The 27,939-nt window shown below is 47.6% G+C and overlaps 1 protein-coding gene across 7 annotated transcripts in view; it reads right to left on the reverse strand.

Moving 5' to 3' along the window:
• PLEKHA7 (pleckstrin homology domain containing A7) overlaps positions 1–27,939 on the reverse strand; it is a 203,292-nt gene that overhangs the window by 59,445 nt on the left and 115,908 nt on the right. For all 7 annotated transcript variants that reach the window (XM_084895461.1, XM_084895459.1, XM_084895464.1 and 4 more), the window contains 3 exons: positions 17,021–17,104; positions 3,691–3,802; positions 2,791–2,895 (listed from right to left, as the gene is read on the reverse strand). In XM_084895461.1, the coding sequence (XP_084751587.1) occupies positions 2,791–2,895; positions 3,691–3,802; positions 17,021–17,104 (301 nt within the window). The remainder of the gene's footprint in view (positions 1–2,790; positions 2,896–3,690; positions 3,803–17,020; positions 17,105–27,939) is intronic.

The following is a 27,939-nucleotide window of genomic DNA, read 5'->3' on the forward strand; positions in this document are numbered from 1 at the left end:
AAAACAAAGAAAAGGAATCAGGACAGTGTCTGAGCATACTGTCCCCCTTCCCCAATCTTGACTTGCCCATATTCACTCTCTCTTTCAAGAAATTGATGACTTTTTATTTCATAGACATTTTTTCACTAGGAAATTAAATTTTAGACTCAATGACGGTTGAGCCCCAAGAAGGTGTTTTTGTTTTTTCCTGGAAACAGATTCATATATTATAAGCATCCTTCTTTTAGAAAGAAATATATGGATTCAAAAATACAGTTCTTCCTTTAAGAATGAAATCAGATTTTAAGAAAAAGTTTTGTTTAATTGAGTGCTATGCTACAAAATGCCTTCACTTGAGCTGATTAAAAAGCTGATTTACACATTATGAAACCAAGAGTTTAAGTTAGCTAATTAATCAATGAAGCAAAGTTCTCATTTGATTAAGTTCAATTCTTCACAAGAGTCTGATTCTGTTTCTACTGTAAGAGACTGTACTTTTCTTCCATGCAATGTAAAGCACTAGATTTTCTTGCTATCAAATCCACTTGTTTCATAGAAAGAATCTACTCTTCTAAAATATAAATCATTATATTTATGAAAGCCATTTTAGGTGATTGTGAAAATTTTTAAGAAGACATAATCACAGCAGGAAAATAGTAGTGTTTTAGGATCAGTTTATTCCCAAACGTAGGAAAATTCCAGAGCCTTTTTAGCTGTTAAAATTGTGTTCCTTCTGCAAAAGTTTTTGACAGCTTTAATTAAAAAAAAAAAAAAAAGAGCCCAGCTGGTGTAGCCCACCAATTGTCAACCTATAAACCAAGGTTCATGGTTTGATTCCCAGTCAGGGTACATGCCTGGGTTATAGGTTCAATCCCCAGTGTGGGCATGCAGGAGGCAGCCGATTGATGATTTTCTCTCTCCTCAGTGATGTTTCTATCTCTCTCTCCCATCCCTTCTCCTCTCTGAAATCAATAAAAATATACATGTTTTTAAAACTAGACAGTTTCTAAACCTAACAACATGAAGTCTGTTCATTCTTTACTTACTGAAGTGCTAAAAACAAATTTAATTTGCTGAGTTCATACATTTCTTGGTTTTATTTTTTTATTTTTAAAAAATATATTTTATTGATTTTTTACAGAGAGGAAAGGAGAGAGATAGAGAGCTAGAAATGTCGATGAGAGAGAAACATCGACCAGCTGCCTCCTGCACACCCCCCATAGGAGATGTGCCCGCAACCAATGTACATGCCCTTGACTGGAATTGAACCTGGGACCTTTCAGTTCACAGACCGATGCTCTACCACTGAGCCACACCAGTTTCAGCTCTTGGTTTTATTTTTTGCATTGGCCAGATAATGTCTAAGCATATGATAGTTGCTTTGTTGGGAAAACTCCTCTCCACCCTTCCAGACCTGGTTCAAATGTCACTTTCTCTGGGAAGCCTTTCTGGATTCCTCCAAGCACAGCGACATTCTCTCTGCTGTGTCCACAGTGCTCCCCACAAACCTCTGGTACAGTCACAGCACAGCCAAGGGATGAGGGGGTGGGGCTTGGGGAGAATTATTTATCATTCCTCCCTTCTCCCTCCACATTTCAAAGGACCATTCTTTTATTTAATGGGCACAGAGGGTTAAATTACTCAGGGGAGAAAAGAGATGAGTGGAAGTAAGAAAGAGTGAGAACAGAGCTGTGAGGGGAGGGGTAGCCTTCAGAGAGGGGTGGTGCCAGAGGAGTGGTGACAGAAGAGGCTGGAGAGCTGTGAAAGTTGCCATGGGGATCAGAACTGGGGAGACAGATTTCATGGGGACTTTTATGGATTTCTTCTGTGTGGTGTGCAATGTAATGCCCTCCTGTCTTCCCATAAATCCTTTAGTAAAAATTTACATCATTGCTTTTGGAGTTGGATTTCTGTTTTTTTCAGGTAACATGATATAGGAGAGAATGTGCTGAGTGAGGGGATGGCATGGGAGACATGTGTCTATTTGTGTCTCTCCCTCCCTCTCTCCCTACTGCAGACCTTCAGTTCTTCAAGGGCAGGAACCACATGTTATTCATCTCCTTATACCTGCTATGAGAGTATTTAGAAATGGCAGGATGGATGGATGGATGGATGGATGGCAAGAAGAGAAGGAAGGAGACAAGAGGGACATGGTCTGTGGTCCTGGGTGCTCACAGACTCTCCATGGCCAGAGGACCAGATGCAGAGCAAGTGATGGGGAGGATGGCCTCAGGGCGATGGAGCTGACTGGGAGGGCTTCAGTGACTGGATGGATGTGGGAGGAGGAGGAGGAGCTGGTGGTGGTGCTGAGGTTTCTAACCTGAGATCCAGAAAAGCAGATTTGGGGGGTGGGGGTGCAAGAGGTGAGGGTGAGGAGACAAGGAGCTGAGGTTGGCTGATTTGGAACTTGAGGTGCTAGGAGGCTAGATTGGAAAAGAGGGAAAACAGGGATTTCTGGCCCAATGATAACAAATACCCTAACATCAGGAAGGCAAGTGCTGGTGGGAAGGCTGGATTCGTGTGGGCCCACCCACACCAGCGCCGGGGTCCCAGCACAGCAAAGAAGCCCCATGGACCAAAGTGGGCAAGTGGGCTTGGAAAGGGAAGCTATAGCCATTGAGGGGCAAGTCTACTCATAAAAACGAGCAGCAAAGTGCTCAGTGCAGCCAGTGGGCAAAAACTACCTGCTTCAGATCAACTCAGGGAGCCTAATGATGAGCCTGTCCCCAGCCCCAGGAGCCAGGGTAAGAAAAGAAATCAGCAAGAGCCATCCTCTCCTCCCCATCCTCCCTCCTCGGCCTCCTCACTCACCTGCTTGTGCAGCCAGCCCCTCACCACCACCGGAACATTGGGGTTCCTCCGAATGGCTTGGTCCCTCTTCCCAAAACTGTGGACTTTATTGCTGGACTTGATGATCTAGGGAAAAGCAGACTTGAACTCTAGCAGCTGCGAGGATTCGGGGAGGTACAAAAAAAGCACATGTGCGATGGGAGAGCTGCAGGCTCCCTCGGCCTCGCTCTCCGTGCCAGCGCCCTTTGATCAGAAGAACCGCGAGGAGACATGGGCCAGGCATGCACATGGCCACAGCCTTCTAATTAATAGGCGAGCCCCAGACCTGGCAAGCTTCCCATGTGGGTCACAGAGGAAAAAAATTTAAAGGGATATTTCAATCAACTTCCACCAGCAGCTGTTGGCCCCAATATGTCCTACAGCTTTCTGGAACAAAGCTACTTTTTGGTCACAGACTTTGCCAATTACCAGCTACGTATCCCTGCTAGCTGGGGGTGGTCTCAGCCCTTCTCCCCTGCAAGGCTGGCTCCTTTCCCTGCTCCTCGGTCAGCACTCCCACAGCTCGAGCACAGAGACCTCTGGGCCTTGTTCAAGGGCACCCTTCCTCGGGGGCCATCTGTCACAAATTCCTCCAGGCCACCTCTCACACCCGGGTGGCCTTTCCAAGATACGCCTGGGAAATGAAGATGCATCCAAGAGCCTAGATGCGAGTCCTGGTTCTGTCAGCAATCACCTGTTCTCTTGGACAAGGGACGAGCCCCCAAGGGGCCTTGATTTCCCGATCTATCATTGCGGGAGAATACGTCTCACAAAACGAGGGTCTCCTTCACAAAACTACGGTCAAGGTCACTAGTTCTGATTACAAAGGGGCTTGGCAACTCTAGGAGAGGGGACCGAAGACGTGAGCAGCCAGGAGCTCACCTTGGGGCCAGGTTTGGCCTCCACGGTGGACATGGTCCCAGTTGTGGATGTTTCGCTGACCATGCTGGACGGTCTTTGGTTCCTCTCTGGCTTCGACATATGCGGATTTGGCCTGTGGGGGAGACAGGAGAATCTAGTGAGTGAGTGCCAGACTGCAGTAGGAAGTGGAATCTGAGATTTATTCCTGCTTAGAACTGGTGGGTGGGCCTTAGGCAACCTAGGACCGACCTTTTGGGGACCCCTTGACTCCAGATTGCAGCCTGAGGGCCAATGATGCCCAGCCTACCCACGTGCTGCATGGAATCAAGAGGATGATAGAGGGTCACATTTCCGCAGCATGCCACTCCACAAAGGGGCCAAGGCAGTCATCCCTGCCTGCTGTCCTAAAGTCCCCACATTTACTCTTACTTGCGTGTCTATGGCAACTGCCCCATCACACAGTCACACACCACTCTTCACAACAAGAGCAATCCATACTTCACACACACACACACACACACACACACACACACACCTCCATTTCCCTGGCTCAGAAAAGAAGCTGCTTATAATTAGTAACAAGAAATCACTTGTGAGCACACCCACACCCCCAGATACACACAGAGACTCACTTACATAAACGCCAGTAGGGCCTGCCTCCTAAAATAGACTACTCAACAAAGAGTCCTATTCTGGAAACACTCCAGTCGTCCCAAAATAGAGCCATTGGAGATATGAACCCCTTGAGCCACGCCTGGAGAGCAGGAGGAATGAAGCATGCCTGGGTCCCCATGAGGACCTCCGGGGTACATCCCAATCAGCATCCAGAGACATCATTCTTCCCTCTTGCCCTGGAGGACCAGCACTTTGGGGACAACACTCAAGAGTCGCCTTGCAGAACCCTTCTCACCTGCCTCCACAGAGCCCCAGCATTTGCCAGTTTTTCCAAGCAGCGAGGCCGCCAATGCCTCCCCACAAATTCCGTATTATCCTTGAATGGTCCGGGGCTGATGCTGCTAACTATGGGACCAGTGAGCCTTCCTCAAAGCGCAAGTCCCGGAGCAGGCTGGGTTTGTCCACTGCTCAGCCAGGCAACAGGGTCCAGGCAGCTGCAGGAAACTGAGGCTCTTTGCCTGAGGAGTGGAGAAAATCAGATCTGGAGGCTGGGCCAAGGGCCCCTCAGAGATGGAAATGGAAGATCCAGGCAGGACACAGCTGAAGACGGAGCACTCTGATGGCCCTTCTCCAGCCTCACCTTTCCAGAGGTGCTACGAGGGAAAATCCTAGTGTCCACCTTAGAGATAAAACAGGCGGCTTCCTTGAAAAAACACTGCTGCTCGAAGAATAAGCGATCCTTCCCACGCCCCGAGCCAGAGCCCCGGGACCCTGCACCATCAGGGAGGTTCTTCACAGAAGGACCACAGCTGCGGGCACCAGCTTTCTAAGGGGCTGGGTCCTGCCAGATGCTTGGCAGCTGGAGATACAAGTCCCTCAGGCAGAAGGCTCACTCTCTGGCTCCTTATAGGCTCAGGCACTCTCTCTAGATTCCCGCCTCCATCCCAGCCAGACTTTTGTCACTGCTCCCACTCAGAGACTGTCCCCACACTCAGCCCCACTCTCTGTTGGCAGAGGCTGTGCCTCGCTGTTGGCAGAGGCTGCGTGTAGCAGGGATCCTCGCCAGCTGGTGGTGGGCAGGGGCCCTGAGAGGCTGCTTTGTCTGGGCCCTGCCTCCAGAAAGAACTATGTCCCTACTGCCTTCCTGGAACCTGGCCTTGCCTGACTTTTCAGATTTCTAAGGTGTGAGTCAAGAAGAAATCCCAGATCACCTAGGTTATGGCACCAGTATCTCTAAGCTACATTTCAGCACTTAATGTGTAACAATGAAAAGGGCTTTGTTGAGATTTTATCAAGTTTAATTTGCTCCCACCTAAGACTTATTCAAGACTTATAGAGAATATTTGAGAAATATTTTAAAAATCTCAAAGAAAAAAATCACCATAGTCCCACTACCCAAAGGAAAATCATTTTTCTAATACTTGTTATATTAACTTTCATTCGCTTTTATATACCTGTTTGTTGTTTGGTCTTTTTTGGGAAAGTGGTTTTTAAAATATATATATTTTTATTGATTTTCTACAGAGAGGAAGGGGGACAGATAGAGAGCTAGAAACATCGATGAGAAAGAAACATCGACCAGCTGCCTCCTGCATACCCCCTACCAGGGATGTGTCCGCAACCAATGTACATGCCCTTGACTGGAATTGAACCTGGGACCCTTCAGTCCACAGACCGATACTCTACCCACTGATCCAAACCGGTTTCGGTTGGCTTTTTGTTTTTATATAATTGTGATCACATTGTTTGTGATTTTGCATCTTTATTAAGAAAACTTGCCAAAACCGGTTTAGCTCAGTGGATAGAGCGTCGGCCTGCGGACTGAAAGGTCCCAGGTTTGATTCCGGTCAAGGGCATGTACCTTGGTTGCGGGCACATCCCCAGTAAGGGGTGTGCAGGAGGCAGCTGATCGATGATTCTTTCTCATCGATGTTTCTAACTCTCTATCCTTCTCTCTTCCTCTCTGTAAAAAAATCAATAAAAAATATAATAAAAAAAACTTATTATAAATATATTCTCCATTCCTTTAACTCATCCACATCCTTTCAAATGACTGTACCAGGTGCTATACATTAGATACGCCACTCTTCCACTGTGGGGCAGAGAAAAGAGGATCTGGATTTGTGACCGCCCAGGAAATCAGGACAGATGGCCACTGCATCATTTCTGCACCTTACTTTGGAGCTCTAACTTTAATCATCTTGCACACCAACCCCCGTCTCCTCCCCACACTGGCTTCTGACATGCTGGCTGGTCGAGGAGCTCCCAGGCCAACAGTATAGAAAAAGATGACTGCCCTGAAGCGGCGGGTGAGTGAGGACAGAGGGTACAACCACCACCTCGGGAGCCGGCTGTGAACATATTTCAGCTGGAGGACACGTGGTTGCAGGCCCAACACTGAACATCAGTGAGGGGCGGGGTGTCGCACAAAGACAGCTCCATTCTTCATGCCTACAGAGACCTCTGCTAGCCACACCCAGAGAAAGCTGGCTTGTAAGGATATGACTGAGGTCCACACTAAATCTTCCTGCAGGGAGGGAACTATTGTTGTCTCTACAAGTAAAGAGTGTGTCTTCACCAGGACTCCCTGTGGGCAGGGACAGCTCCCAGATGGAGAACAGACTGGCCCCTGGCCTGGCTCACTGATACCCGGAGGTGCGCACAGCTACCCACTCGGCCAAGTGCCAAGATCTGCCTTCAGAGGGTGGCCTTCTGAGTCCCCTCAACGTGGGTTAGGATCTCCTTGGCTGACTGTGACTTCTGGAAATAACTGGAAGTTATCCAGAATTACAACACACACACACACACACACACACACACACACACACACACACACAAAACAAACAAACAAACAAAAAAAGACCGATGGCCATGCTTGGGACACCATTTGGTATCCAAAAATAAGAATGTATATATATAAAAAAAATCTCAAAAACAATTTTCTCACTTGGCTGAAAAGCTGGTTCTGTTGGAAACTTCTAGAGGCTATCCACCACACCGTTTTAAGCAATGGGAACATCAGTGGTGCCCATGTGAAGCCTCCAAAGAGACAACACTGAAGGGATCATCACTCAAGTGGATGTACGCCTTCTGGTACATTTGCTTCAGTCAGTTACATCTTAGGGTGTGTCCCCGCTTTATTTTTAATTTTTTGTTAATCCTTACCTAGGGATATTTTTTCCACTGATTTAATTTATTTTTTTTTTTAAGAGAGAGAGTAAAAAGGAGGGGGAGACGCACAGAGAGAGAAACATTAATATGAGAAAGACGCATCAATTGGTTGCCTCCAACATGCGCTCCAACAACTCAGGTACGTGCCCTTGACTGGAATCAAACCTGCAACCTTTCAGTCTGCAAACCAATGCTCAGCTAGGGCAAGACTGAGCCTGGTGGGAAGACACTGATTTGTCCTCAACTCCTCAGACCAAGTATACTCCCGGCAAGTGTCACCCAAGAACCCTCTTTGTCCCCCAGAGAAATGCATGTGCCCTGAGCTGGGCAGCTGGGAAGATGGCTCAGTTCCCAACAGCCTGCCCTTAGGCACGGGAGTCACACAGATTTCGGGAGAGGAGACAAAACCTTGCACATGCTGTCGGGAGGCAGACTCTCGTGTCATTAAATAAAACCTATTAACTTCAAAGCCTGTTTGCCAGGTTTCTGAGCTATCTGTATTCCCAAAGTACAGTGGGATGAGTTGAACAAAGACTTTTTCCTGGATCTGGGCTACACGAATGCTGGTTATTTTGCTGGGAGGCTCTGGGCTGAAGCTCAAAACAGGGAGCTGGAGCTGTAACTCAATTGCCTGCCATCTGAAAGGAACAAACGAAGTTAGGACCAGACAAAACTCAGTCTGGAGAAGCTCAATAGGAAAATGACTCCATTGTACTCTGCACTTCCTCAAGGATGTGTCAGGTGAGCCTGGGCAGGGAATTACTCTCTTGTTCTTCTGTTCCTCTGTCGGTAAAAGAAGCCACTGCTGCTTCCTACATATAAATGCACACAATACTGATGGGGGTGGCGGGGGGGTGCGGGCAAGAAAGGGAGGTTCTAATGCAGAAGCTATTTCTTTCTGTTGGGTCTGAACTTAGGTGAGTTTGGTTGATGGGATCCTCAACTGCCTCTCAGTCAACATTGAGAAGAGGAGTAACCCAAGTAAAATCACAGAAAGACCCTTCCCTACCTACCGCCATCACAACAGGTAGGTCACCAACCCTAAGGGACAGGTACACAAGGTCAAGCAAGCAGAGGGGCTGGGCTATACTTGTCCAGCACCTACTATGGGTCAGGCACTTTGCCCACATTATCTCCCTTAACCTGCAAAGCCAGTTCTACCATCTCCATTTCATACAGGAGGAAACGGAGGCTCAGAGAGATCCGTGACTTGCTCAAAACAGAAGCTGGACTCCAAAAACCTTGGGCCAGAGACACCGGCCCACAGCCAAGTCCCCAAGGCTGACAGAGGCAGGCTTTTGCTCTGTCAGCTACAAGACTAATCCCCAAGCCCAGAGGGTCCTGGGTGCTGGAAGGACCAGGAGCCCAGCATAACTGGTCTCAACAAAGCTCCGCAGCTGACGGACTCCTCCACCAAGTCACATCGCTCCTCTGGGCCTCAGTTTCCGATAGTGTAGAGGGGGGGTGAAAACTACTCTTCTCTCACTAGGCAGTTGTATGAAACAACGCTTAGAAAACCATGAAGAATTGCTCTAAATCAGGGGTCTTCAAACTACGGCCCGCGGGCCACATGCGGCCCGCAGAGGAGTCTGACCCGGCCCGCCAGGTTTTTTGGGCAGTGAGCGCAGCCGAGGTGTTACAGTAGGAATTAGTAGTTCATATAGTCCGGCCCTCCAGCTCTCTGAGGGACCGTGATCTGGCCCCCACTTTAAAAAGTTTGAGGACCCCTGCTCTAAATGAAAAGCAACTTGTGATGGTCACCAATGAAAACCCCAGAATTTAAATCTTATTTTTTATTTCTAAGACACTTCTCTCTAAAATCTCAAGAAGTTAAAAAATTAACTTCTAAGCAACGATCGTTTCCTATAAATACCCCTATAAACACTTGATCTGGGGATCAAAGTAGTAACCTTGTGGCTGGGGGACTAGACTCTCATCCTGTCCCCGAAGGAATAATAATGCCAGCAGTCTTCAAGGTGAGGACAGGTTAGAAAGCTGTGGGGAATCGGGAATCTCTTACTGAGAAGATATTATGAGATGATACCTACATCCCATTAATGCCAAATTCACGCTCTGTCTTCAAGCATCCTACACAGAGAACTCAGCTGAAACTACTGCTATGAAAGGAGGCACATTCAAAAGCAACCAGCAAATTTTTTAAGATGCTAACACCCACCACCTAAGGGGTATGGAAAAGCAATGCACAAGGAAAAGCAAGAATAAAAGGAAGTTCTTGTCCCAGTCAGGCAGAGTCCTCCACACCCCCTCTCCCCAGAGAAAGACACACAGAGACAGACCGCCTACCCTTACTGTACACTCCCAGCACCCTGGGGAGTTGTCTGACACGGGTTTTCATTCAGCAACTATGGCCTCATTACTCAACTATGGCTTTGTGTGTTCTTTCCCCTTCCCCCACAATCCTCTCTGGAACACAAGCTCCATTTCTCCACGCCTCTCCACCCGGGGAGCTGGAAAACAGCCCAAACAGCACCCCTCATCTGGCATGAAAATAACCCAGTGAATCTCTGGGCTCCCCCTGTCCCTCTGTCTCCGGCTCCCCAAACCCCAGCATTTCCCTGAATTCAGCCTGAGTCCCACTCTGCCAAATGACCCTGGGCCAGTCCCTTCCGCTGTCAAGGGTGCACGCCTGTCTATGGGAGAACCAGACCTTGACCTCTGCTATTCCTCCCGCCTCTGCTCTGCTGTTTCAGACGTGCTGCCATTCTAGCACGAGCCTTTGGCAAGCCCAATCTAGCCTGTCTGCTCCTCCTGGTTCTTCAGGCAGCCACTTCTCTCAGTGGAAACAGCCTTTCTAAGGGAGATCTGGGCTCATCCCAGACCAGGGGAAGGTAAAGGAGAGGACAGGGTAGTCACAGGAGGAAGCAAAATGCCTATTTGCAAGTGGCAGCTTCTGTTCCACACCCAGGGAAGCCACCACTGCAGCCTTTCAGCCGGCACAGACAGAGCCGGAGCCACGGTGGCAGTGACCACAACTGTGCCCATGTTCCTCGCAACATCAACATCAAAGCCAACACCCAGATGTCTGAATGAACTAAGGACACTACCACCACCTCTTCCCTACCTGTGACTGTCGCCAGTGCGGTCTCCCAGATCAAGAAGGAAAACGGAACAGTCTTTAAGTTTCTGTGTCTGCTTGCCAGGTGTTTCCATTTTTCCTCCTTTTCTCTGCTGTCATGGCAACCAAATGCAACAGGCAAAGCCAGCCCAAGACTGTCAGTCCAGAGTGACGAGGTAATGGCTAGACAGCCACAGAGCAGCACGTAGGCCTCACAGCCCAGGGCTCAGCTGAGGAGCAACAGGACAGATTCCGCCCCCCTGCTCCAGAGTACACCCCCACCCCATCCTGTGCTCCAGCCTCTCGCTATCAGCTCTCACCAATTTGCAGCTGCAGGAGGGAAGGGAGACAGCCGTCTCCCAGCAGCAGGAGATACCCCAGCCCCAGGCCCATCATTGGCACCCACCTCGGAGAGCCTGCCCTGAAGCCTGCAAAATGAACCCCCAGAGAGGTCAAAGGTAAGGAAGGTGATGCTTACCTTCAGCAAGACAGCCTTTTAAAGGTTATTCTCCCCCCCAAAAAAAACCATTCATAACATTCCAGGCGATTCCAACTTGTAGTTCTTTTCCAAACGATCCAATGAGAAAACAGAGGGCTGCTCAGACCCCAAGGGAAGGAACAAGCTAAACTCACTAGGATGCCCTGAGAGGCAGGCTAGGCCAGGGACCTCTCCTTGTTAGGAAACTCCAAGGACATCGTGGGTGCCTTGCAGCTGGCTTCTGAGCACAACAGCAGGCATGTGAACTTCCGGAGCGCATACTCTCTCAACGAAGCCCCACCTCAGCATCAAGAGCTTGACAGAGGCTGGGGATCAGCGTACACAGCCTGCTGTCAGTCAGCTGCCAGCATCAAGGCTCCGGAATGCTTTTCTCCTCTTCCCCAAGAGCTGCAGAGGCGTCTGTCAGCGGCTTTCCGGGCAGACCAGCACCGAGGAGAAAATGCTCTCAGGCAGATCACCAACCACCACAACCACAGCCTGGAAGTTCCTTGTGCCAAGGCTTACCCCTCCAGGAGGGCCCCTGTGTGTGGCCCTTTAAGCCACAAAGGGGCAACCACAAGCTCCCAATTTGAGAGAATCACTGAGAATCAGGAAAGAGGCTTAAAAAGAGGAACCCAAATGATCCAATCACTGGAAATGAGGCCCTGCAAAAAGGCCTGCTAACATTTTCTGAAGAAAAGACTAATAGGAGGCTTAGCATTTTCCAAACAAGCGTGAAGTTATTAGATCAAATGTCATTATAATTTGATATAATTACAATGAAAATCTCTCAGCAGCAGTCTCCTACTTAGTTATCACATTAAGGCTTGAGTACAGCCAAGGAAGGGGACTGTCTCTTGAATACCACTGAAATGACAGGCAGTATGTGCAGTGGTCAGAGGCACCGCATCTGGGGCCAGACTTCCTAGAATTCAACTCCTAACTCTGTCACTCATTGGCTGTGTGACTTTTGGCAAGACTCTTAACCTCTCTGTGCCTCAGTATCCATGATAATAATGGTATCTTCCTCAGAGGACTGTTATGGAAATTAAATTCATATATGTGAAACACTTAGAAAAGTACTTGGTAATAAACAGTAAGGGCTATATGTGTTAGCTATAAAATGATAACAGTGTTATCATTCATGAAAAAGCCAACTCTTAGACTCTAAGAGGCAGATTATGTCATTTAATGTTAAAAATAAAATTGCAGATCCTGAAACAAAGGATGCTGGAAAATCTTTTTCCTAGAAAATTGTGACTGAGCTAAATTGGCCTGCCTGTAACTTTTACTCATTGATCTGATGCCTGCCTTTGGCAGCCACGCAATAAATGTACCCCAGTTCCATCAGCCAGTCCTTCTTGAAGACTTACAGCCCACCCTCCTTCACCTTCTCTCCTACAGGCTAAACATGCTAGGCCAGGGTTTCTAGACCACTCACCATAATGGTCTCCCATCCTCAGGGGAATCTCAATTGCTCAACGTCCTCTTGAATTTATTACCTAGACTCTAGAGGTCCTAGAGCATAGAGTTTATGGCCTGGCACATCCTTGGAGCTCCATAACTTGAAATGAACAAATGAAGTAGTCCACAATGCCACAATACACCAGAACTGTTCTCCCCTTTCTCTATACATTGTACTTTTCCTACTGCTGCCTGGGCTTATGTTAGCTCCTCCAACAGAGACTTCCACATGCCTGTCGGCTTGGGTGTGTAGGGGTGTCCCCTGGGAACAAGGCTGGAGGACCCGTTGAGTGACAATGAATTTGGTTCTGACAATGAACTCGGTAGCATAACAGAAAACACTCTAGTCATGTAGTAAACACTCTAGTCATGCAACAAAAGAAGCCTGTCAGTGACAGATTTGAAAGGTCCTGCTTCCCTTAATAAATCTTGACTGCAGATTAAGAATAGTATTGGTGACAACCAATAAATATTTCTAAATCTCTTCCCAGGTGCATGGTAGAAATGCACTTCCCTGCCCCTTTGAAGTTAGGAGTGGTCATGTGACTTGTTTTAGCCAATGAAATGTGAAAGAGCCAGTGCACAATTCACTAAAGTTCTTTTTGGTGATCATGAAGCACAAAGATGGAGCTTCCCTCAGTAAAGGTGACAATTAAGGCTTCTTTCTCAGTAAAAATAAAAATAAACATTAATTGTTTTAAGTCACTGAGATTTTGTTTTATATTGTAACCATAGCAGACCCTAACTTATCCTGACTAATTCTGTATTACTGACCCAGTAACTAGAAAACTCAGACCTTATGTCTTCTGGATCCACCAAATCATAGCTTTCACATCTCCCTTCTCCATGCTTCTAATATGCAAGATGAAAAAGCATATTTTAGTCGGCATGCACTTGTTACACCAAGCAGCCAGGTGAGTTCCACCTGCCAACAATATCTGTTCACATCAGTAATACTCTAAAGGAAGTCACAATGGAGACCTTTTTTTTCTTCCCCTAGGGAAGGAAACTTTATCTGACCCAAAGCCCTCTAAGATTATCACTGCAGCCCAAAGAATGATGGGTATCTGGAGGAGACTTAAGGATGAATGAAAGAATATGGGACTAATTTAGGAGGGATTAAAAACCTGAATCAGAATCACCTGAAGGCTTGTTAAAACTCAGGTCCCAGGGTCCTACTCCAGAGACTCTGACTCAGGAAGTCTGGAGTGGGCTCGAGAATTGGCATGTGTAACAAGTTCTGCTTCAGAGACCACACTTTGAAAACCACTGCTCTAGATTAGGATTCCCACCAAGAAGCCAGGGTGAAGGCTTTGCAAGTAGAGTCTTTGTGGCCTTAACAGACTCTCTTTGAAGAAGAAAAAGACCCCTATTTTCCTTTCCACTCAACATAATCTGAGAGCTGTTGAGTGAAGGACAAAAATGATCGTCACCTTTCTCTCCTCCCCACACAACACACTACATAACAAAGTAAAGCTCCTCTGTACAAATTTATAACAGTCATCTTATCCGTTGGTACTTTTTTTTTTTTTTTTTTTAATGGTTTCATGCCTCACTCGCCCTCCAGAGCCTCGGTCACCAACCTTTCGGACCTCACAGACCACCAGTGGTCTGCAGACCACCGGTTGGCGACTGCTGCTCCAGAGCTCCGCCAGGAAGTAAATCCGAGTGTGTTTCAGGAAGAAGCCATTTAGATAATGGGCTGCAGCCTTGTCTCCACACTCCCTTTCCCAAACCCCCACTACACATCCATGTTCTCACCCTCTGACCCCACCAAGACTGGCCACGCCTCCTTCAGCTGGGACCCACCCTCGTACATGTGCACATTGATCCTTACTTATCTGAATCCTCCCCTTCCTCCTGTTTAGGGCCAGACACTTCAAGAAAGTCTTCCCTCTCTTTCATCCCCATCACAGACAACCCATCACCATGTCCTGTCAATGTTACCTCCCAAATATCTCCAAAATCCGTCCAGCGCTCTTCAGTTTTCACTCTAACTCAGCTGGTACAGACCCCTCTCTCTACACTCTCCCTCTCTGCCCCGGAGGGCTTTGTCCATAGTGTTCACGTGGACTGGACAGGTCTCGATGTAAACCATAGACCTTCCCAGGATGGAAAGGCCTCCCATGATCCCTAAGCCAGGTTAGAACGATCTTTCACCAACTCCCATTTAACCCTTTGTTTCCTTGGTCATGAACATGGACCATATTTGTGATCTTCTGTTTGATGATCTATCTTCCCTATTCAGCCGTCAGTTCTTCATGCAACAGGACCCCATTCGCCTTCCTTGTTGCTGTAACTGCTGTCTGGCAGAGCCCCTGGCACAATGTAGGCATTCAGTGAGTATTTGGTGAGTAAGTGCAGGGATCACCACATCAGCTCATAGGAATCCTCCCTTCCTCTCAGTGCCTGAAGCACTTTCTGCCTCCCTGAAGGAGTGTCTGGCCACACCGGTACACCCCACCACTCCAGATAAGCAAGCACTCCTTATGACAGACAGGAAATGGACTCTACAGGGAAACAGTGACCCTTGAAAAAAACATCTTTCCCTTGGGAACGGAAAAGAATTGAGACTAGCTACAGAGATATTTTGGTAGACTACAAGAGGCTAACCTTCCCAGAAGTAATCGGGGGACAAAGTCTTTGTTAACAAGGGGAAAAGGAGGTATGTATGACAGAAGTATCCAGTGATAAAAGTCTGCATTTTTCTAGAAGTTGGTAACTTCCCAATTTAAGCATTCTGATGGATTCCCTCTCCAGCCTTTAATAATGACAGGTGGCTAGGTCTCCAGATGCCTAAGAAAGGGGGCTGAACCCAATGACCTCTCAAGAGCTTCTGACCTGCAGGCTTCTATAAACAGATCCATTCCAAGCTGGAATTCTTTACACAGCAATTCTTTCTCAAATTAAAAGACAAGATAGTCTTTATCTTCCACTCATTCCCTAATAGTAACGCTTTCAGAGTCAGGCCCCAACCCCACAGTTTGGCCATCATGTCGCCTAGGCCACCAGCATGAAAATAATTTAGCAAACAGCATCTGACTAGGGCAAGGTTAGACTTGACTAAAGAGATCAAGCTAGAATGACATCTGGCTTTTCTACTTCTAGCCATGCAACTTGGGGCGAGTGACTATTTCTCTGAGTCTCAGTGTCTTCATCTCTAAATGATGATGATGACCTACTCCTCAGAATTACCGCAGTAAATGAGATATGCACGTAAAATCCCCAGTACAGAGGAAATATGCAAGGAATTACTGTAATTACAGATTTCTAAAAGTTCTGTAAAATAATTATCCTATGCTGAAAACACTACAGAGATAACATGATGTTTGGAATTTGCTTCAAAAGAATCTAGGGGGGAGTGCATGGATGAAACAAAATCAGCCGGGCCTTGAAAATTATTGAAGATGAGCAATGAATATATTGGATTTATTACTGTATCTCTCTACTTTTGTGTATGTTTGAAATTTTCCATAAGAGAAAGTTTATATGTGTAATTATCAAGGGAGGGAAATGTTGTAAAACATGAATACTGATCATTTATTTAAAGATCATATTTGGCCTAGGTCGCTGGTCGGCAAACCACGGCTCGCGAGCCACATGCGACTCTTTGGTCCCTTGAGTGTGGCTCTTCCACAAAATATCACGGCCTGGGCGAGTCTATTTTGATGAAGTGGTGTTAGAAGAAGTTTAAGTTTAAAAAAATTTGGCTCTCAAAAGAAATTTCAATGTTGATATTTGGCTCTGTTAGCCTCTTGTAGTCTAATGAGTTTGCCGACCACTGGTCTAAGTGATTAAACAAAATAATAATAATAATAATAATAATAATAATAACAACAACAACAACAACAACTTGAAGGAAGAAAAAAACACATAAGGCCAACATCTCTGTTAGTTTCTCAAACAGAATTGTTTTCTTCGAACAGAACGGCCTCAGATGAGAAGGGAACACAGCCACCTGCACAGGGGCTCTGCCTTCATGTTTGGTTGAAGAACGCATCCTGCTTGGGCTGTGCGTGCCTTTGAGGTAGACGGCCCTGGGTGGGAGAGCCATCTCTGAGCTCCCCAGAGGCCCTGAAACGGGACCGAGGAACACGAAAGCTCCTGTGTTGGGAAAAGCAAGCGTGAGCTCCTCATGTCCAGGGACAATGAGTGCCCCCATCCTCCTCTCTTCTGAGCCCTGGCTTTGGGCCCTTACTTGAGGCTTCCTTTAGAGGCTGGTCCAGCTCAGTCTGAGGCTGTATTTAAGGTACTTTCACACCACATGAATGTGTTGGGTGTCACTTGAGGGAAAGAATTAGTTCAAGGGAAAGAGAGCTTTTAAGAGTTTCTGACAATACCAATCACAGACATCCCCACGTCATCTTCCCCTCCCACCTCTCCCCACTGAGACACGTCCAGAGACTGCAGAACAAAATTATCCCATTTCACCAACCACTCCATGCCCCTCTGGCTGAGAGAGAAAAATAGTCCAACAAGCTTTGTTTTTACCAAATGCCTTTAAGTTCCCAACTCTGCCCGGGAAAGAGAACATGTAAAGTACTTACTCTTCTTGAAGAATAAAGTCACTGTTTTCTGGAGAAAACTGCCCACTCACAGGATGCCTGAATGCTGTGGTCTGCTGGTTATGGCTAAAGAGACAGAAAAGGAGATAATGAAGGACAAGTCATATGAATGAAAAGGATTATAGACACAACAGGTCAGGAATGTCTGAGGATGCCTGATCATCACAGATGCCTCCCCAGGGTGAGAAGGTGGACCTTTCTGCAGAGAGGCACTGAATTTTTTACAACCCAGCTGCATTCAAAAGCCAAGGACTTCTGGCTGAGCCCTAGCCAGGTAGCTCAATTGGTTATAGCATCGTCCCGATACGCCAAGGTTGAGGGTTTGATCCCAGTTGGGGCACATACAAGAATCAACCAATGAATGCATAAATAAGTGGAATAAGAAATGTGTGTTTCTCTTTCTTTCTCCCCCCACCCTAAAATAAATTAATAAATAAAAATGCTTAAAAAAAAACAAAAAAAAAAACATCCAACTCAGGTGCTAGAGGCCACCTGAGACACAGGGACTTTAATTCTAGGGCTGTCTTGGCTCCAGAAGAGCACTGCATCTGAGAGAGATACTCCACAAAGCACCAACTCCAACAAACGAAGCGGCTTAGCAAAAAGTTGCTTTAAGACGGCACGAGCTAAAACAAGAATGAAGGAAAGCAGACGGCCCTTTCCACAGCTTCCAAAACCCATGAACCAGGGAAAGAATTCTAAGAATTAACCACTCACCCAGGAAATAAAAAAAACAAAACAAAAAAAAAACACCAACAACTATTTTCTTAAAATTCTTCTCCCTACTACAAAATGTCTTCACTTCAGTGATGGATATAAATGTATGGGCATGTCCCTGCAACATGACCTGCACGATTTCAACACTGCAGAGCTTCTACCACCCTTTTGAAGTCAGGAGGGATCAGCTTCCACGCCAGGCTGACAGGCACAACCAAAGTGTGTAGGTGTTTTGTGTATCCACAAAGGCTGCCTGGTTCTTTGAAAGGAAGGAGGAGCTGGCTCTGGAGACCGCTTGTTTGTTCCCTGAATAAACTAACCTAACCTCCTTTTTTAAAAGAGTATGATTTGTTTGAAAATGTTTCCCCCAGTCACAAATCAACCCTTTGACAGATTTTAGAAAATAAAGACAGAAAAAAGGTCACCCATGATCTCACCACCTGGACACATATCTTTGTATATGCTCCTTTCTAGCTTTTAAATATTTTCCTTCTTAAAAAAAAAAAAAAAAAGCTGTGCTTTCACTGTATTTAGAAATCTGTATTCTGCTTTTATCACATCCTATGAACACAGACATTTTCCTGTGTCATTATGACTTCTTCATTTGAAACAGCTGAATAATAGTCTCATCATACAGATATAATTTTTTCTCATATCACCAACTGTTCAAAAACTATTTCCTGGCCGTGTGTGTGCGCCAGGCTCTGCTTTAGATGCTGGAGGCACAAAGTGGACAAGAGAGACCTTACCAGACAGCGCTCACACTCTCGAAAGATGAACATTCTTCTAATGCTGGATATTCCAGGCAACCTCCCCGCCCCACTGTTATAATAAACTAGAGGCCCAGTACATGAAATTCATGCACAGGGGATGGGGGCGGTCCTCAGCCCCACCTGCACCCTCTTACAACCTGGGACTGCCAGTTTAGGCTCAATCCCATCTCTTACAATCTGGGACCGCTGGCTCCTAATCACTCACCTGCCTGCCTACCTGCCTAATCACCCCTAACCACTCTTCCTGCCTGCCTGATCACCCCTAACCAGTCTGCATGCCTGCCTGATCACTCCTAACTGCTTGCCTACCTGCTTGATCGCACCTAACCACCTCTGCCTCAGCCCCCACCATGGCAGCTTTGTCCAGAAGGATGTCTGGAAGGTCGTTCGGCTGTCCGGTCTAATTAACATATTACGCTTTTATTATTATAGATACATCTTTGAGAATAGGCTTTTTCTGCAATTCAAATTATTTCCTTGGCTTAAAGTCCCAGGGGTAAGATAACCAGAGCATGGTCTTAAGGTTCCTAACACAGATGGTTAACATGTTTTCACGGTCAGAGTCCATCCATCATCTCAGTTTGTTGGTATTAAAGTGTTAGCCTCACCTCCAATTTGAGCACTGAGCCAACCTAGACACTAGTAGATTTAAATGAGCATAGCACAAAGGTTTATAAAGGAAAAAATCTCTAAGCCTACGAAGTTTTTCTTACTCTGCCCTGGAGCCTGGTCAGAGCACCCTGCATTCTGGTGTCTGGGGTAAGCTGGCACTGAGGCTAGAACAGCCTGAATCCCAATAAGCCAACGGTGAAGCAGGCAGAGCCAGGCTGCTGGTCCCAGACAAGCCCTCAGACCCCTATGCCCTCATCTGGCAGGCAGCATCCTGGTCTTCCCAAGACATGAGCATCTGAATAAGGGTGGGAAGCAGGCTCCCTTATATAATCCTGTTTCAGAAATCCTTTCACCACGTAAGAGAGGCATCTCCATTCACCAGGGAATCTGGAAACACAAGCTCTCATCTAAGCCTGCCCCCTTCCCGCCTGCAGGAGAAAAAGGCCCTGCTCATAATGGGAATAACAATAAGCAACACCACCACTATCCACTCTCACTGCTTAAAGGGTTCTCCGGTCCTAAAGCCTTTCCCTACCCATCTCAGCTGTTAACACCGGCCACCCCATCTTATGAATGAGGAAGGGTGTTAGAGAGGTTAAGTGACTTGTCCAAGATAACTTCGTCAATCAGTGACAAGACTGGGACATGAGTCCAGGTCTTCTATTTCTAAATGGCATTCTCTTTGCACGATAACCTGCTGTCCCCTTCCCTTAGGAGTCTGTGGGGCTGGAAGCTTCCTGGCTGGTGACAGAAATCCCTAAAGACAAGACATCAGGAAAATAGCACCATCCACTGCTTTCCCTGTCCCTCCCTCCTTCCCTCTCTCCCTCTATCCCTCCTTCTTCCCTCCCTTCCTCCCCTGTGCCAGGACCAGAGTCTGACTGACACCACCAACATGGCTCTCAGTAGCCCCCAAACAGCCTCTGGTCCTATCACAAGGATATCTGGCGGACTCAGGCAAAGAGCAAATCTTCTATGTGCTTGGAGCAGCACCCAGCACCAGCAACCACTTCACACACACCACACAACCTTAATAGCAACGCCTGGCTCCCCACACCCAGCCTGTGTGAGCTTGATAAAGCCCAGAGTCTTGGGTAAGTAAATCCTGAGCTGAATGGCATAGGCACTAAGATGATGTTCACATTCTAACGTCAGAAGATAGTTTTTAAAGTAGACAAAAATACAACTGTCATTTCACCAAATATAGAGGTAGCTTCCTAAAGTTTCCTCCCTAATGTGAATGCTGCCCTTTTTGGAAAAAAAAAAAAAAAGGTATCAACCACAGCATCATTAGCATCATTTCCTGCATTTACATGAAGCCTTAAGTGTAGCCACATTCGTCACCGCATGGGACCCTCCCAAGTACCCACTGAGTTAGGCAGGGCGGGCATTTTTATCCCCGTGTTACCCAACAGGAAGCAGGATTCGGGTTATGGGATGGTATTGAACACCAAATTTAAAGGGTGGGAAAGGAGACTCATGTATTGAGAAAAGAGATGAACCAAAGTAATGCCTCCGAAATACTGTTTAAAATTTGATCACTTTTGATCAGACTCACCCAACTTGCTAATGGCAGAGCTTCTGGTTCAGCGTTTTTTAGAGCAAAGGAGGAAATTAGGTCCTTGGGCTATTTTATTTCATTTAATCTTCCCAAGTCCCCTGGAGAGCAGGCTGTGTCTCATCTCACCACACCACGGGTGAGGAACGGGAGGCCCGAAAAGGGTAGGTGACTTGCCCACAAGGACAGTCAACTCTTCCTGCATTCCTGCTTCTCAGTCAACCTCCTCCTGATCTCTTTCTGCTCCTCCAGACTCACCCTCAACAAACCAAGGCTGCCTGTTAAATGCTGGTGTCCTCCACCCACCTGGAGATTGCCAAGTGTTCTGACCTTTCCTGCTGTCTCCCCACCCTTTGGCCCCAAAGCCCCCCTCCTGGCCATTTCCTGATTTTCTAAAACTCATGAAGGATCTCATGTACTACAACTCTGTCGCAGGACGCATTTAGCAGGCACAGACAAATCCCCCGAAATACCTGTTCTTAAACCTGAATTGCAGCCTTGCTCCTTGGTAGTGATGGAGATGGCCCGGCTGGAAGCCAGGTGGCTGGTCTCAGGGGAGCACAGAAACTCTCTCTCCTCCGTACAAGGGCTTCAGTTTTTCTTTGGGCCACTGAGATAGTTAACTTGGCGAATGAGGCCAAACACAGCCCTAGCCGTTATTCCTCTATCCTGCTCTTCTCCCAGGGACAGCCCCTCCACGCTGAAAAGCAGCCAGTCTCGCCTGGGAGAGGACCGGATGGCAGGATGAAGGTGGCAGGGAAGGATGATCGCCAAGAAGGTTGGCCACCGGTAACCATCCACGTAAATGAGCACGTCTTCACAGGTCCCGGGCGGGGAAGGGCTAGGGTTAGGCCCTGAAGAAGCCCGACAGCAAACACAAAAGAGAAGAGAGCGAGGACCGGGGAGAAGAGGAGACGGGCTTGATTGAGCTCAATGTAAGGAAGAGCCCACCAGCAGCCACAGACAGGACTAGTCCAAATGCACACGGGTCCTGCAGTTTCTTGCAACGTTTTTGCAAGATTGATTTCCCATGCATACAGACTTTGACTCCATGGTGAGCAGTGACTCAGGTTGGTTAAGCCTAAAGGTTCCAATTCCTTAGCATGGCGATTTGGGGGGGGGGGGGGGCATGGCAAGAAGCCGTGGGGTTATGTGGACGGGGCTGGGGAGTGGAGGTCAGAGCCCCCTGACGCATCTGGCTTTCTGACAGCGGTGGTATTGGTACACTGGGTGTGGGGCAAAGCTGGCGAATGGTGTGGGGCAAAGCTTTAGCTCTCACCTGGCCGAGGTTATAAAGAGAAGAAAGGGTTTCAGATGTCAGAAAAGCATCCAGCCTCGCGGCCTCAGGAGGAACTCTATCAAGGCTCTTCTCATTGGCGGGCTCGGCCGCGTGTGCCACTCTGGACCTCCTGGCTCCTCAGTGTGGCCCCCGGAATATAGCAAGAGTCACCGAAGCCGCTTTCAGCACTGCCTCCAGGCTAGTGAAGGCACTTACTATCTTTGTTCCAAAGCCCAGTGACTCAAGAAAACCAAGGATTCTGGGTAACCTAATGTACTCTTATCTTAGGTCCCAAAATCAGTCGCTGAAACTCCAAGAACAAAACAAATTGCCGCCCCATCTTCCGTGTCCACTTGGGCTACAGAGTCAAGGGATACAGCAGCCAACCGTTGAAACAGCTTTCCACATTTCTTAAGCTCCTTTTGTTTTACTTTACTTAACACTTTTTTCAAAATTGCTCGTTTAGTGCAAAGTGTCAACGTGGTTCATGTGGCATTTCCTGCGAATCTTACCCGAGTGGTCTTTGGAGCTCACACTATTTTGAAAATGTCAAGATTTCCAACAGCTCACTGCACACGCAAGTGAACTCTGACAGGCCCTTCTTCCAGAAACATGGGAACCAGGTCTTGATGAGCCAACATATGGTCCCCATACGCTCTCCAAGTGGGAACACAACACTAACCAGCCTCCTTCAATATCTGCCCTGAGCAACAAGCCAGCCCAGAGCCGTGGAGTCAGAAAATCTGGGTTCAAACCAGAGCAAGCTGCTTCACCTCTCAGCCTCGGTGCTTCCATTTGCAAATAAAGAATAACAATATCTGCCCGGCTGACATGGCTCAGTGGTTGAGCATCAACTTATGAACTAGGAAGTCGCGGTTCCATTTCCGGTCAGGTCACAGGCCCAGGTTGCAGGCTCAATCCCCAGTGTAAGATGTGTAGGAGGCAGCCGATCAATGATTCTCTCTCATCATTGATGTTTCTCTCTCTCTCTCTCTCCCTCTCCCTTCTTCTTGGATATCATTAAAAATATATTTTTAAAAAAGAATAATAATATCCTCCTAAAAGGTGGTTGTGAGGATGAGGAAACATACATGAAAGAGCCTTGCACAATGCCTGATATACAGAAGGCATGCAATGAACATTTGCTCACCCTGACTGTGCATTGGTTATGGTAATGATTAGTGGTGCCTACATTTTAACAGGGCAAAAACAGAACGAGTCTCCTCCCCCCACTCCCTCCAAACCTACTGATACTCCTTCTCCAGGCGTCCTTACTTCCATTCACAGCATCAGTCCAAGCTCCTGACCTTGGCTTGGAAGATGCTAGATGACTTGACCCCTGCCTAGCTCCACCTCTTCTTGTATCGCTCTCCTCCTTCCCCCCGTCACACTGGCCTCCTTCCTGCTCCTTGAACGCCAAGCTCTTTCCTACTCAGCAACCTTTGTACCGGCCGCTATCCTTTCAGCCTGGGTGCTCTTTGCTCCCCTCTCCTGACTGGTTCCTTGTCACTCAGACTCAGCAGAATCATCGCCATCTCAGAGCCCTTCACAACCAACCCACTGAAGCAGGCTCCCAGTCACGTCACAGCACATTACCCTACTTTAATTATTACCAACTGTTATTTCTCTTACTTATAAATGTTTTTGCTACCTGACTAATGAATGTGTGGTCCAGGAAAGCAAGGACCTTATCTGCTTTTCACTGCTATCATCAGCCTATAGCAGTGGATAGCACTATTCTATCTGCTGAATGAGCGAGTGAGAAATGGCCAAGGAGACTCCTACCTTCAAGCCTCTCAACAGGCCCGCTAACCCTACAAAAGTCTGGACTCAGATAACCAAGAGGCAAGAACCTCAAAGGTCAGAAGCCACAGAAGGCAGCGGCCTTCTGCTCTGACTGGCAGAGGAAGGAACAAGGAGACACTGACATGTCAAGAACGCTTCGTCCTTGGCTCCCTCCCAACTGTTACAATATAATTTGGAGAAATTAGCCCTCCTCTGCAACATCCCCCACCTCTGCCAGGGAAAGCGAGTGCCAGCTCGGAGAGAATCAAAGAACGGAATGCAAACACCGGAAAGGAAATTACTGAGCGATTAAAAACACATGCAAGGATAACACAAACATTACCTGGATCTCCCTTTGGTGAACTTGGCGAGTATGTGGTATGAAACCTACAATTTGGTGACTGATTATATACTCTCCCGCAATGCTCTCTACTTATTTCAGGTGTGTTTGCTCTCCCCACCCCTCCTCTATCTCCAGCAAGATCCTAAGTGCCTGGAGGGCCGGGAGCAGTCCTTCACTTGTTTCTCTGTCTCTCCGGCAGCACAGAGCAGTGATACCACGGAACAGGCACTTGAACTCCTTTATCTCAACAGCCAGAGCACAAACACACATGGCCTTCAGGGAGAGGCTGTGCAGAAGCCATCTCATTTTCTGATGTCAGCAGCCCCGGCCTATCACGGGTTCCTCAGAGAGAGAGAGAGGGCGAGGCAGGGGCGGCCCACGGACCCTGATAAAGGAGCCTACACCCAGGCTGAGACTCCACCAGCCTTGGGGTGCGTGACGCAGACCCAGCAAGAGCCTTCCCCTCTCTCCCACCACACCTGACGCAGTCGCACGCCCAACTAGGCAGAGATCCTGAAATCCAGCCAAACCCCAGACCCACCACCTGGAGGGCCGGTCTGTAACTGCTCTCCTCACCCAGAGGTGCCAAAAGGGGCAGAGCCTGGCACAGCCGGGGCGAGAGAGAGTCGCAAAATTAACTGAGATAACTTAAAGCTCTCACAGCTTGCAAAGAGGGAAGGTCTGTCCTTTCCAAACTCTGAATTCAGCCGACAGAAAGCCCTCTAGTCACTAGAGTCTAGTGCATGAGGCTCTCCAGGTGTTTTCAGATGCACTCTATGGCCAACCAAGTTCCTAAATCACCCCTTCTGACCCAGTGACCCATGCTGCAAACCCGTCTGCTTCCCGAGTTCCCTCCCGGGGCCCCGGTACTTAGGGTTGCTACTTGTTAATAGTAGGATGTTTTAATTATGGCTTCATAGGACCTCGACAATCATGAAGAGATTAAAGGCAAACGCCTGACAGAATGAGGAAATCAAACCCAGATAGCCTCCCCTTTCCTAATGCTCTTTGTAAAAAGTGTCAGGGAAGCAGCGTAATAGGAGCTGAGGTACAGCTTAATTACTACCAAACCAGTCCCAGCCCCGCACGGGGTCTAGGGGGAGTGGCCTCCCTGTGTCTTGGTTTCTTATCTGTCCAAGGCGGGGTTAGTCTCCCCATGTGGAGAGGCCACTGGAGGCCTGCAGAGCATGAACCCCCAGACCAGTCAGAGTCAGAGAGACTGAAGTTCAAAACCCCAGCTCTGCTGCACACTGGCTGTGCACGACCCTGAAGGAGCTAGTGATCTTCCTGAGAGTCGGTTTCTTTATCTGAAAAAAAAAGAGAAGACCACTGCAACCTGACAAGATTGTCTGAAGCGTGCCGACAATGTGTCTGGCTCAGAGCAAACAATCTCCAGTGCCTGTTAGATTTTCCTTGTGCTAGCTCTAAAACTCCTCTCTAATCGAGTTGTTTTATCGTCTTCCACGTGGCCAGCTCCAGTATCATTAGCCCTCCACAGAACAGCAGCTCAAGAACACATTCTTCCTTCTGAGTGAGGGCACAACACAGGCCTCCTGTTTAAAATGCTATTTAAAGAACTCGCCTGCCAGGCAAAGGAGCTGAAGATCAGGAGGCGCCTTCCTTCAGCCACACGTCTGTCCCTCACCGGGCCGAGGCCCACGGCTCAGAAAGGGTGGCCCAAGAAGGAAAGCCTGCCACTCGGAACGCACACCCTAGAGAAGTTTTAAAGCTGCACAGACCTCAGAGAGCACCCGTGTTTTTTTTGCTTCTGTTCAATACTCTTCAGTCAGTGAGGCTCGTTAAGCGGAAAGTGAGAAGGCTGGACCAGGTGATCTTCTCGCTACAACGTCTGAAGGTGCTGAGGTTTATCTCAGACTCCCGCCAGGGCCACAGACAAAGAGGTAACAACACTGCACACAAGTGACAACACACAGGAACCAGGCGGGCAGCTGTCCTCCCCAGGGTCACTTGCCAACAGAATATCCTTTGTAACGACATCAGGGAGGTGTAGCTGATGATACTTTTGTCCTACTTATTCCCAATTAAAGCAGATTATTGTGGGGTGTTTTTTTTTTTTAACTGCCGGCACTCCCAACTAAGCCATAGGAAACTCCCTTTCTCTCCGTTGTGACTTGGGTTTTCGTGAATTGGATTACAACGCAGCAAACCGAATCCTTAAGAAGCCAGTACAGGACTAACCTGCTCTCCTGTTCTCGCTGGGAAAGGCAGCAGGCACACTCTTTCCTTGAGCTCCATGTTGGCCTGATGAAAAGCCCAGGCCAGGTCAGACAGGGAGGGAGGGCCGGGGCATCCGCAGAGGTAAAGCGCGGGTTCCCAGTCCACCTGCTTGCTTTCAATTTCGGTTCTGGAGCGGCTGCTTCCCAAGGTGTTACACATACAGCAGCCACTGGCTTCTACTCATTCATTCTGTTTCCGCCCCGCCCCCATGCAAAACCTGGCACCGGTGCAGGCGCACAGCTCCAGCTCTGAGTCACCACCCCGCGGTGGCCCAGCGGAGCGTTGCTGAGGGTGAGCAGCAGGCAGGTGCTGTGTGTCTCCGGCCTTGATTCTACTGTTCTTTGAGACTGCGGTTGGCTGTCCCTAACAAGGAATTGCTCTGTTCCGCACACTGGCTGAAGCCCACCCCACGGCAGAGCCTCTGATGGAGGAATGAAGGCTCCCATATCACTCCAGGTGTAGCCCCTGCCTTTTCGAAAGGTCAAGTTACACCTCTCACTTTTATGAAAGACCGGCATTAATTAGTACCTGATTTTGCTAACTGAAAGAAATCCAAAGAGGATGTTCGCTTCTACGGAAAAAGGTGAGAAGCAAAAATAGCGTGCAGCATTTGTTTTGCAGGGAGCTGTTACAAAGAGAACCTTTGCTTTATCTCGACTTATAGTGTGCATTACTGCTTTTACTATATGGTAGTGCTTTTTCAGGTTTTGTGTGTTATTTGGTATGATTTGATAAATTATTTGCAGGGGGAAGGAGGGTCTTGGAACACCCAAAAAATTTTGCACATAAAATTAATGGTAATTACTTTGCTTTACGCTATTTCATCTTACGAAAGGTTTCATAAGAAAGCTCTACTCTTAGAGAGCAGGGGAAACCTTTATTTCACACAATGAGGGCCAGGAAGGGTTGAGCAGTTGAAAGCCACTGCTCCTCCTCCCCCTCGTAACAACCTATGGCTCTTTCGTCGCTGTTTGGGATGGTTTAAGGTCCAATCAGCATCGATTTAACCCTGTGGCTCTCATTCCCAGAAAAGGCCTGGAAAGGTGGAAGTGAGAGGGATCAGAAGGTGAAACTACGAAACCAAAATGCCTTGACTGCCGGTGGCTTTATCACCACAGCCTAATATCAACACTGTGGCTCTTTGCAACCTAGGTCTAGATGCAAGCACAATGCAGATTTTCACAGCTGCATTCCAGTGCTTACATAGTGCCTCGCACACAGCAGGTGCTCAATAAATATTGGTTGAATGAAAAAAGAAGAAAAAAAAAAAAGACAGGCAAATTTTATTCTGAGTCTACCTGGAATGACAGATTTACTAAAACCTGTACCAGCATTTTTTCCCTTTCAGAAAGCTCCACCTCCTTCAAAACTCCTTACTACTGCCTGCACTGAATATTCTATGAGTCTCTAAATGCTCAGATGATTTGCTGTGAAACTAATAAAGCTCAAGTTCTAGGGCCCCTCATTTTCACAATCCCCTTCTGAGGCCTCTGGAAGGGCCCTAGCAATGTGCTGGCATACCTTCTGCAGTTTTATACATTTTAAAAGAAGTCCTCCCGAAATATATAAACATCAAGCACCATACAATATAGATCT

Source organism: Pipistrellus hanaki (assembly GCF_964339955.1).
Source record: "Pipistrellus hanaki genome assembly, chromosome: 9".
Lineage (NCBI taxonomy): Eukaryota > Metazoa > Chordata > Mammalia > Chiroptera > Vespertilionidae > Pipistrellus > Pipistrellus hanaki.